The sequence below is a fragment of the Chrysoperla carnea genome, chromosome 2 (assembly GCF_905475395.1).
Source record: "Chrysoperla carnea chromosome 2, inChrCarn1.1, whole genome shotgun sequence".
In the NCBI taxonomy this organism is placed as follows: domain Eukaryota; kingdom Metazoa; phylum Arthropoda; class Insecta; order Neuroptera; family Chrysopidae; genus Chrysoperla; species Chrysoperla carnea.
In genome coordinates this window covers 43,482,866-43,495,352 of record NC_058338.1, presented here as the reverse complement: position 1 = coordinate 43,495,352, position 12,487 = coordinate 43,482,866, and the positions used below count along the sequence as shown (strand labels likewise).

The 12,487-nt window shown below is 30.4% G+C and overlaps 1 protein-coding gene across 6 annotated transcripts in view; it reads left to right on the top strand.

Moving 5' to 3' along the window:
• Positions 1–10,107, top strand: part of LOC123291704 (voltage-gated potassium channel subunit beta-2) — a 49,798-nt gene extending 39,691 nt beyond the window's left edge. For 4 of the 6 annotated variants that reach the window (XM_044872088.1, XM_044872089.1, XM_044872087.1 and 1 more), the window contains 10 exons: positions 1,478–1,719; positions 2,538–2,648; positions 5,547–5,643; positions 5,705–5,832; positions 6,776–6,855; positions 7,215–7,347; positions 7,409–7,545; positions 7,607–7,816; positions 9,395–9,525; positions 9,594–10,107. In XM_044872088.1, the coding sequence (XP_044728023.1) occupies positions 1,509–1,719; positions 2,538–2,648; positions 5,547–5,643; positions 5,705–5,832; positions 6,776–6,855; positions 7,215–7,347; positions 7,409–7,545; positions 7,607–7,816; positions 9,395–9,496 (1,209 nt within the window). In that variant the 5' untranslated portion in view covers positions 1,478–1,508 and the 3' untranslated portion in view covers positions 9,497–9,525; positions 9,594–10,107. The remainder of the gene's footprint in view (positions 1–1,477; positions 1,720–2,537; positions 2,649–5,546; positions 5,644–5,704; positions 5,833–6,775; positions 6,856–7,214; positions 7,348–7,408; positions 7,546–7,606; positions 7,817–9,394; positions 9,526–9,593) is intronic. The other 2 variants (XM_044872090.1, XM_044872086.1) reach the window with 2 other exon arrangements.
• The last annotated feature ends 2,380 nt before the right edge of the window (positions 10,108–12,487 follow it).

Genomic DNA, 12,487 nt, shown 5'->3' with positions numbered 1-12,487 from the left:
AGTGTTGTTTAGGTAAAATATAAAATTCATCATCTCTGCTAATTAGTTTGAAAGAATTTTATATTGTAATGAAAAAAAAAGCATAAAAAAAGAAATACTGTTTTAATAACTGCTTTTGTGTAATATGTAGTATTCATTATCTCCGATAAAATGTTTTTTTATAATAGGTACTAGAAAAAAATTAACATTTATACAAAAATAAAAAAATTAAAATTACTATAAAATCCAATGACTATTTAACAATTTCTCTTGTTTCAATCGATAGCCACTGTTATACCTTGCATACACTTGCTAAAATCTGTAAAAACTTATATTATATGTTAGAAATTCGTAAAATAAGATCGAGTATCGAGAAAAATGCTTCAAACAAAAAACGGTTGGCTTCATAGGCGCACAACTTCCGCAAACATTATATTCGACCTAGGTTTTCAAGTTTACTTTTTCGAATACCGCATAGTTTATTTAGATAGATACTAAATCCAAAGTTTTACCAAAAAACTGTTTTTTCGTATGTATAGGTACTGTGAATTCGAAGCGCTTTAAGTTAGAATCGCTCAGCGAAACTCATGATCACATGATCTAATTAGTTTATTTAAAGTTGTTTGTTCGGCTTTTGCCTGTCCTTCATCATAATTCAAAATAGGAGATAACTAAGTGAAATTTTAAAATCTTGCCTACACCTTAATAGTCTACACCTTAATAGGCTACACCTTCAAAGTGACTTCGGAAGAAGAATCAAAAATCGAAACATTGCAAACCAATATCCATATACAGAGTATTTAATTACCGCTAGTCGTTACTGTTGATGTTGAAGATACTGATGAAGTTGCAGTTAAGGAGTAAACATTTCACATTTGTATGGAATCGGAAATACATAGCTTTAAAGTTTCCTTGTCTAAAGAAAACTGATAATGTAATGACCTGGTAATTTGCCTTTTGTTTTAGAATTTCACTACGTTTAAGGGAAAAGAAACGGATAATGCAAGGAATAAGATCCACAGGTTTTAGATTTCTCAATCATTTTCAGTTTTGTTTCCGAAAATGTTTTTAATTATATTTTCTTTCATATAAAATAGCTCCTTCGAGCAGAAATTTTCCTTCGAATAATGAAAATTAAAAAAAAAAAATTAAATAGAAAAATGTAGCATTACGATAGATAAAAACCTGAGCCTCCAGAGTCATTAAAAATTGAAATTGTAGGTTGTGGAAATATTTTATGAATAATTTCAACGTTAGAAACTCTATGACGTATCTAATTTTCAATTTCTCACAATAATAGTGTAATTCTATTAAAAAAAATATTACAATGAAATTAAAAATATACTTTATTATGTAGATTTTAGAATAAAGATAAAAAATTATATTCAATTAAGCCTGCCAAAGAACAAAATAATTGATTAAACATTAGGATCGATATTATGATATAAATAGGTATTTGTCTTGGTTTTATGCCAGTTACTAATTTATTTATTTTTAGTTGCAGAGCGCCAATAGCAAGCTTAGACTGTATGGAGGAATTCAGTGCAGGTAGTGCACCAAGTGGTCTAGGGGATATAACCATCACCAAAGAACAATTATTACTTTCTGGGCTAAGTCAAGCAGCCGTAAATGCTACGGGTCCAAATCCATCACAACTGGCTCGGCAAGGTTCTGTCACACCAGGATTGCGATATCGCAATCTTGGAAAATCGGGGCTTCGCGTATCAAATGTTGGACTAGGTTAGTGCACTTTAACTTGATATAAAACTAAACACAAATATATAAATATAAATTGTTATATTGCTAGAATAAGCAATTAGTTAAAAATATGAATATTGAGAATGTCAATTTCAATAGACTTTTGAAATATTTTTCATACAGAGTGAACCTTTTTAATTAATAAGTGGGAAAATAGTGGAAAAATTTTGTAGGGTAACTAAATTATATAAAAATATGTTGGGCTCAAGAGAGACGAGAACTGACTGACAGAGAGTAGCTATATGCGTTTTGTTCAAAACAATTTTAATCTAATAATACAAAATTTATATAAAATTATAATTAAAAAATAGAAACCCACTTTCCACATGACTACTTCAGTCAGTGAGCCTTTAATAAAGATCATTGTCCGGACTCCTTTCGAGGAATCTAACGGACCTACGTTGATTCCTTATGCGTCGTGAAATTACTTTTCCACTTCCACTGAATGTAGACACCCAGGTAATCATCGATTGTCGGTGAGGAATAGAATTTGCAGTAGCCAGTTTCAAGGGAGTGCGAAAGGTTCACGAATTAAAACGATTGAGATGATGCACATTGAAAAAGTAAGCTTCTAAGGCCTCAACTTTCCAAAATACTGTACTTCAATACTAAATACTATTCAACGCGAACTAAAAAAAATGTCGTCATTTTACTTAAATATAGATGAAAATGTTAATCAGCTCCATTAAATTTACAAAATAAAAATCAATTTTTTTAATGAGATAATACTTAAGAATCATAATTCAAGAAAACAATAAGTCATTAAAAGAACTTATTAAATTTTTATTGATTTACCTTAGGTACTTGGCCAACATTCAGTCCAGGAGTTACTGAAGAGCAGGCTGAACAAGTACTTCTTCTAGCCGTTGATAGTGGTATCAACGTATTTGACCTTTCAGAAGCACACTCAGGTAATGCACTATTATAGATAATACGATAAAGTATTACTATTCCATACAGCATTTTATTATAACTTTTGCATGTATCTCTTTTATGTCTCATGAATAAATTAACTAAGCATCTTGGATCGAATAAAACATTTTTATTTTAATATCAAGTTTAAACTGAATATATTATGCGCAATTTTATTTAACTTGAACAGTATAATATGTTTAAAGTATTAATAATTAATTAATTTTATTAACAGCACAAAATTATTCAAACATCTACTTAAAAATTGTTGGTTTTTCTCTACGCCTACAAAAAAATCAAGAAAATTATAAACTAAAGTAACTACTAGCTTATTATCTTTCGATTTTATATTTTTCAATATATGCAATACAACATCAATTTATTATCGACTTGCAAAAATGCGGTTAAGTGCATACTTAGAATATCGTTACTCGTTAGAACCCCTATAATATTTATATTTTCATTGAATAATTAGAGTAGAAATAAAATATAATAAGTTTACATTTATCATTAAATTTTTAACCACTTAGGATAAAGAGAAGTTTTGATTTTGATGTGACTTTCATGTTTTAAAGCTCCTTGTTAATTTAGGCCTTGCCTTTATTTATTATACTAAAATATTAACTCAAAAATCAAATTTAAAAATGAAGATACTTCTTAAAGTCTGTTCAGAAAGTGAGGCTTTTTCTCTAAGAAACAGTCTTAATTAGCCAAGTCCGAATTTGATAATAGAACATGAAACATATTGGTCATCCCATCGACTCATCTTGACATTACCTAACCACGTCTGATATCAATATTGTGGAATAAATTCGTAATCCTGGAAAACATCCTAATAACAGTACCTTTAAACCACTGGCCAAGTAAATTTTATCTAATAAAAACTCATTCTGCATTTTGGATATGTTCTAAATACAACATGCAACATTCTAACAACTTGCTTTTCTAAACCTTATTTATTGAGCTTTAAATCATCAAAATATGCTTCCAGGTAATATCTGATCAACTATTGAATCTTTTATTTCCTCAATATCATGATTTAAGCTAGTTTAACTATCTTTATTTTACATATTTTGAACTTGCATTTTAGACTTACTCATTAGTCTTGGTCGTTTCATCATTCACTATCTCTGTCTTGCAAACATGACTCGTGCTTCGGTCTTACTCTTGCACATTAGTTAGACGAAGAAATATTTGCAAGACCAAGAGTAACATGTGAGCCAAAAATGTCAAAATCATAAGACTTAGAGAGTAAAACCAGGATAGTCAAAAAGTTTGGCATTTTCATATTAAAAATCTAGTCTTGTTTTTGATATTGGTTTACCAGTATAAAGTGTTACCAATTTTTACTTAGCTTGTTTGACATCATTTTTCGGGAATTCTTCCACACTTGATTCCAAATTACGTTCATACTGCCAGTCTGCCGTGTCACTATTTTTCCATAAAAGTAAATGTTGTAACAAGAAAATCGCACTTGAGTTCATCTGGTTAGGATAAACAAACAAACTAAAAATAGGAAACAAACTAAACAATACAATCGTAAAGCTATTGAAATAAATACCACGATACTCGAAATAAAATTGTATATTAAGAAACTCTATTTAAAAAGTACAATTAAAAAACATACAACCGACTAACATTTCGCTAAATATCGATATTTCGATGGCATCGCAATCATCGTTAGTACCTAAATTTATTCATATTTTTCAAAAAATTAAAAAATTAAAAATAAATATGTAAAACATTACCAACAATTAGTAATGATTTACAAAAATAAAAACACAAAAATTATCACAAATTTGAAGAAAAAAAATTACAGGTCAAACACCAATTTTTTCCACAATGTGAGATTTTTTTTAACCAGAAGAGTGTTTCGAAGAACAAAGTAATAATGTGCATACAGGCGTGACTTAAATAATTTTCAGATAGAAACAACATATTCAAAATCCAGAATGCATAACTTTCGTCAGATAAACCTCAATACTTGATCACCCGCTTAGTAGCAGCTCGATATAATGTATATGCGAAGTAATAGTAATGTAAAATAATATACTGTATGCAAAAAAAAGTACTACAAAATATTGGTCCGGTAGATGTACGGGAATTTAGCGCCTAGATTTTGATACCAATCAAAGTTATCGCCCCATCTGTCATTTTGAACCAAAATTCAATCTCGAAACCTCAATGGAAGATAGAAACTCACAAAGCTGGAATAATTCCGGGGAGGCAGTGGTAGCCTTAATGCCACTTTACTACAAATTTCACGCACCTTCCTTTATGAAACCCTTGATTTTTTTTTAATAAATTTGAGGTCTTCAGATTGAAAATCGGTGAACGCAATTTGAAGCATGGTAGCGAATAGATCAATTAATAGTTATGTTCTTGTTTCACTATGCAGCCATGTCAAAAAAAATCTCCTTGGGGCTATGAGAGCTTGCAGATAGGACTGGTATTAAAATCTCGATACAGTCATCTCGCATGGATTTTTCCCATATTTAGATCAGACCAATATATAATATATGTCTTGTAAAATTTCATCAAATTTTTCATTAAAGTATTTGTTCATATTTAGTTTTATATTTAGGTTTATTAAATAATCTATACTTATGTATCTTTTATGTATGTCTAGAAAGCGTGAATATTTTTTCCTTCTAGTTTCAATCAAAAAATTATGTTTGTATTTTAAGAAAAAATCAAAAAAATTTCAAATATGTCTTCTCTCCTTTGAAAATTTAAAATCGTGCATGGTTTTTTGAAATTGAAAACTGTTCGATTGTTTTTACACTGCACAAAATAACGAGTAAAATATGTTATTGCACTGAAATTGTTTATCAAAGATTTTGAATTTTTGACGTAATAATATTATAATCTTATAAAGTAGAGAAATTGTATTTTAGGTACACGAGCTGAAACAGAACTAGGACGCATTTTACAAAGACGAGGATGGAAACGAACGAGTTATATTGTTACTACTAAAATTTACTGGAGTACAAAGTAATTTCAATTCAATATTGTGTCTATAGTCTAGTGCCTCACGATTTCTTCATTTTTTTAGATCCGACGAACGAGGTTTATCAAGAAAGCATATCATTGAAAGTGTTAAAGCAAGTTTATTTCGTCTTCAATTAGCTTATATAGATGTAGTTATTGTTCATAAAGCAGATCCCATGTGCCCTATGGAAGGTAAATAGTATTACTTCTTATTGGTCAAAAATAATTTGCTGGGGGGAAAATTCTTTTTGAACAAAATTATGGTAGCATTCTCGATAAGATATATTGCATTCCCATACAAAAATAACAACCGCGCTAATATAGGTTCAAGTCTGGGAGGAGATTATTGAACATTGGGCTAAACTTGGAACCAAAACTGATCCAATCTCGAATTAACATCAATCAATTACATCGTGAGAATTTAACCTACATTATTTTAATGTATGTTAAGTTCTCACGTAAAGGTTCATAGCAGGTTTAACAAGGTTTACGCAGATTAGGAAGTGTAATTATTTAATTAGTTTTACATAAACGAGGTTTGAACAGGAATATATGCTTCCTATAAGTTGGACGCCATTATTCTCACGGCCATTCTATCTACTATCATAACATAAAAAAACATAAATGTGAATAACAAACTTGGTCCATTAGCCTTAAGATTGGCTATTTATACTCTTGGCAGAGGGTTGACACATCAAATCTTGATTGATTATCCTTGGTTCAAAGCTTAAGCAAGCCAATGCTTGAAAACTAGCCTTGTTTGATGCTTGGATAATAAAGCTGGTAAGGACTAGTGAAACATTGCTAAGTCTGGAGTATCCTACTTAGTTGATGCATAAACACACTTTTACACTTCATCAAACTTTTTCATTAGTACGGTTATTTACTGCGATTTAGTAACTTAGTTTTCTCATTTTTTTTACATTCGGCAATATTTCAAATAAACGTTTCTTGAAATTTTTCAAGAGGAAAATTATAATTAATTTAAATGATCCAACTCTTAACGTCTCCAATTTCGTCACAGCATAAAATTTTCCATAAAATACATTCGTGAATCAATTTTGAGTTTGACTCTAAAATTTCATTTCTTCACGGCATATTTTATCAATTTAAAAAAAAAATCATTGATTTACAGAGGTTGTGAGAGCTATGAATTATGTTATATCCCAAGGATGGGCTATGTATTGGGGGACTGCAAGATGGTCGCCAGTAGAGGTCAGTTGGAAATTTTTGATTTTTGATAGTATAATAAGTTATCTCTTCACAGTTATTAAAATACCATACAAAATAATTCAAACCAGGCACGAAACAATCAAGATTTTATAGGATTTCTAGATTTTGAAGTCCCCTGATACTACAAATGAAATTAATTAGTATTTATCTTTACAAACCATCATTTTTAAATAAATCAGAAGCTATTTTAATAAGAAACAAAAGATGTTATCGTTAACAAATCATATCATTTTAGTTACATTAACTTATTAAAATGTTTATGTTAAATATAAAAACCATTTATGCATTTCGCGTCGAAACTATGAAAGCAATCGCAATTATATATTTCATTCCCTCTATAGGTCATGGAAGCTTACACCAATTGCCGACAGTTTAATTGCGTAACTCCAATTATGGAACAAGCCGAATATCACATGTTTTGTCGGGAAAAAACTGAGCTTTATATGCCAGAATTGTACAATAAAATTGGCGTAGGTGAGATGATTCTTAACAATTTCTACTACATTTCTTATGAAATATTATATTAATAAAATAGGTTTGATGGCATGGTCTCCTATTACCATGGGTATTTCTCAGAAAGATGATACGCTTTTATTTTCACGATCAAGCTTTAAAAATAAGTATAGTTCATTTTCATGGACGGAAGATGAAACAGCAGCAGCAAATAAAGAAGTAAGACAAAATTATGAAATAAATATGTTTTATATATAATATCGAATTATTTTGTTTTCAGAGTTATACTTGGCTTAAAGATCGACTACAACCTGAAGAATCACGGCGTCAATCTGATAAGTTACGAGACATAGCTAATTTGGCTGAAAAATTAGGTTGTACTATTTCACAATTGGCAGTTGCCTGGTGTCTTAAAAACGAATCTGTACAGTGTCTTTTACTTGGAGCATCTACGGTTGAGCAACTTTATGAAAACATTCAGTCGTTGCAGGTACAAATTATGAATTTTTGCACTTTTACATATAATCATCAATCACCAGGGCAAAAAACTACACGTTTCCTGTATGGTAAACTGTTGTAATTGGTTTTAAACCGATAAGAGTGATAAGAGTAAATTAACAATGTAGCCCATTAATATCTCAGATATATTGACAGATATTGACCCTGTGAACACATTTGTATTGGCTAAACCTTAAATACCTTTTACCGTTTAGGATCTAAATTGGCTATTTTAATAGGCCCGAGGTCTTTTTTAATAGGCCCGTCTCTGGCAAAGTAATTCAAATGTATATATTAAAATAGACCACCCTTTATGTATATCAGAGAGGACCCTAGTGTTGCATGAATGCATAGAAGCGCGTATTATGCAATGGGATAAACACTGCACTCGCTTTATTAATTTAACTGGTCAAATGTTTTTCTACGATTGCTAACGTAAAAATTAAAAGAGCAGATTGTTTTATTTCAACTCTGTTAATTTGTACTTGATAATTTTTTTTGGGTTCATTCGCTTTTCTTTAGTTTTCAACATTTTTTCGCTTTCCGAAATTTCTCAAACAGTCAAACATTAAACAGCCCAGAACTATTTTATGGATGGTATATGAGTCCAACCGCTCTTAGGCAAACACTCAAAGCCAAGACCAAGTTAAAGCTCTAATAAAAAGCTTATCATGGCTTCAGAGCATTTGCAATTTGGGAAAAATTCCCTGGCGATACTTACTGGCCATTAGAAAAGGAGAAAACCGGAATACACATTCTGTTTGAATGCGATAGCCTCCTTCTCAAAAGAAACCATCACTTGGGATGGGCTAATCTCTACACAAGTGAAATAAAGTATGGTCCCGAAATGCTCCATAGTTTATTAAAACTCTTCTGAAGCATCTTTAAGCTAGGGCGATACATTGAATAACAATTTAAAACATTGCATATAAACTATTGAATAACAATTTAAAATATTGCATATGATTTTAATTTAAACAAATGGAACTCTCCGAATAAACCCACAATTGAAAAACATATTCACCAGCCATTATGGATATGGTTGTTGATTGATTTATCATTAACATATAATTTATTAAAAATAAGGTTGGGGAATTACTTTTAGTATGTATATCTCTAGATATCGGCTTTCGATATTATTAAAACTTTTTTGTCGCTCATTTTTACAATTTGATGCTAATGCTTGGCGCTGGACATAACTATATTTTCAGCTACCCTGGTGGAAAAATATTTGAATAAAGAATAAGTTTTAGAAAATCTGAAAATCCTAGGAACTCTGAATTTCTGAACGTTTTTGAACTGTCTAATTCAGATATACTAAGACTTATTAAGACGCTATTAAGTCCAAAAACGTTGAAAATTCAGAGTTATTCAGAGAGTTATTCGAAGACTTTTTCAGAGTTTCTAAGACTTATTAAGACTTAATCTTTCTTTAAATATTTTTTTAACCAGGGAAGGTGGAACTCTAATTTGACGCCCAAAGCCAGCGTCCAGCATCATCATGAGTATACATCTTTATTGTCAATTTTTAATATATATTTCTGTAATTCAAAAAATGATATTTTTCCAGTTGTTACCGAAATTAAATACAACAACAATGGCTGAAATTGAACGAATATTAGAAAATAAACCTTCAAGGCCACCAATGGTGTCAACTCTGGCGCTTAGATGACAATCAATGTGCCCACCTGGATCCATTAGGTATTACATTTTTAGCAAGATCATATGTATACTATTTGTTTGATTTAAATATTGTTTCTCTTTTAAAGCAGTGGTGGTGGTCCGGGTGGGCAAAGTAATGCTGAAAGTCCTAAAGAAATTGATGAAATAAGCAATGCTGAAACAGAACCTAAAGAAAATCAAAAATTACCATTTTGTGAAATTCAGTGACAAAAGGTTAGCGAGTTAATTAAAACTCGAAAATCGAAGAAGAAACAAGAAAAGAGTCCTGATAAATCATCAGATGATATCAGTCCAATAAATCCTATTCAAATGGTCACTGCTAAAAAATTAAGTAAAAACAATGATATAAGTCCAGTAAAGGTATGAAACCAAAACTGTTATTTAATTAACTTTTCTACATAAAAATGTCTTCAATATGAAATTTATTTGCACCGCTACAATAAACAAAAATAATAAGCTTAAGTACCGCGCTCCAAAGTAAGTAAGTGCAATGATTCAATGATTTAATAACTAACACTATTTATTCACATAGTAATGGAGTACGCTGAGAAATTTTGTATCTGCAGAAAAAAAAAATTTAAACGTTCAATAAAATCCAAGTTAATTAATTAGACAATTAATAATAAAGAGTCTCTCTTTAAAAATATTAATAATATTGAATACAAATGTTTTTTACTAATTTAATGATTAAAAAACTAAATAAATATATAAACACTACTAACATTATTCAAGAAAAAAGCATAAAAATTCAATTTCAATGAAATTGCTTTATATTTGGGTCGTATTGTTATTATAGTTCTACTACAAACAAAAAAAAAAAAGCATTATTAGAATCATATCTAAATCAAAATTCGCTACTCCGCTCAATAAATATAATATCCTAACAAACCTTATTCGAATATAATTATAAAAATCTTAGTAAATTTAAAATAATACGAGAAATACGGGACTCTCGTCAGTTAATCAAGATTTCTTGATTTGAATTTAGGAAACTGTGTTGAATATTGACAAATGGAAACATAGTTTTGAATATTGACATAAGGTGATTCGATGAGAGGTAGGTACTAAGATTAGTCTATTTGTAAAGTATCAAAGATTAACAAGTCCGATAGAATTATTCAATTTAGTCAATTATTTATTTAATTTGTGTAAGTTTCAGTTTTATCATTACATATACGGTTTTAAAATTCTCGCTCAAATTTTGCTCAAATGTCTACAATATGATAGTTAATAATTAAAAATATAAAAAATAAAGCGATATTATAAAGTTCACCGAAGGAAATATGTCAAATGAAAAGATTCGCATTATAGATAATTCACGCCTTCGTCTAAAAAAAAAGCCGCGTGTGGTGTCGGATTAATCATTAGGCGGCGTAAGGCAACTGCTTAAGATCCCCGGGGAAAGATGAAAAGACAAATTTATAGGAAAAAGTCGTTAAATTGATTTACGAAGAATACAAAAATAGGGCGGAAAGGAAAATTTTTATGAGAAGAGCTCCACACAAGGAAAAGAATCCCAAGTTGATTTTTGAAGGCTCCATTCGATTTTCCCATTTGCCAGGGGCCTCAGAGAATTGCATTGTCTTTGGGCTCCGACATGGATAAATCCGGCACTGGCTACGTGGGCGTGGTTTCCAAAATGTATTCAATAAACTATTCTTATAAAAACATTGTTAATATTGTACATAATTATTTAACGTTTTTATGGGCAGCCTGGCATAAGTTTCATATTATAAATTGATCGAATCACCTTAAATTGTGCAAAGCATAATGATACCCTAGTTGAATCAGTTGCTCTAAATAAATCATCGTTTAAATTGAGGTCATTTTATACATGGCGAAATATCACTCCTTGTAAGCAATTTAAGCCTATTAAATGAATTGCATGAAAAAAGGAAAGATTATTTGAAAACGGTTTAATGATTTACTGGTTTTGGGCAGGATATAAACTAAGTAAACTTAAACATACAGACTATAAAGATCTCGCTATCACTGATATAACTGGATATAAAATCGCATGTCTCGAAATCGATCAAATTTGAGGTAGAGGCCATGGTTTCATTTAAGGCGTTTTCCGAAATATTCATCAATATACTAGTCATGGGTAATGACGTCATGAATCGACGCCATACTGATGATTCGTTTCGAAATACACTGACAAACACCTAATTTTAACTGTAGTCTATTTCAAGAGAATGGAAGTGGTAGCTATTACGACAATATTTCGTGTTGTTTTTGAAACATAATTTAATAAAATTATTATTTCACACGCTCGGCTAAATAGTTATCTGCCACGCTGTTCGCACCGGCACAATTTGGCAACATACCAATGCAATATAGTATCGAACTCATGACGTCGTTACTACAATTGCTAATGGCGCATAGTTTGTTTACGCATAGCGCAACAGTCAATTTCATTGACCCAACTGTATTTTCAAGTTTATTTGTATTATATTTACCAGACAGATTTAACTGTTTGAAGAAGCTGGCTCGTGCTATTTCAAACATATTTTCATCTACCTATGCTTGCGAGTCATTATTTTTAGAGAAGAATAACATTAAAGACTTGCTTAGAAACTGTTTGAAAGATGACTCTAATTCAGCATAAATTCTCTAACTCTTACAACCCTAATATAATTTATTTGTGATCTAATCTGCAACAACAAAAATCACACTAATGTCACTTATGCATTTTGTGTGTGTGTGTGTGTGTAGTAGTAAAAAAGAGTTTTGAGATTTTAACGCTAAGATGTCATCGCCATGAGTAAAAAAAATGTAAGCCATACTTGAACAACTCAATTGATATTTCCGTTAAAAATTATACTATGTATCTATGGGCGTTGCAAACTATAGTTCTTTTTTCTATCGCTACATACAGTCTTTCTTAGTATTAAAATCCATTAGAAAAAATGACACGTTGATACGTAAAGGTTCGCCATCTGTTCTCATTGACATTATGCGTTTCATAAAGAAGACGTGC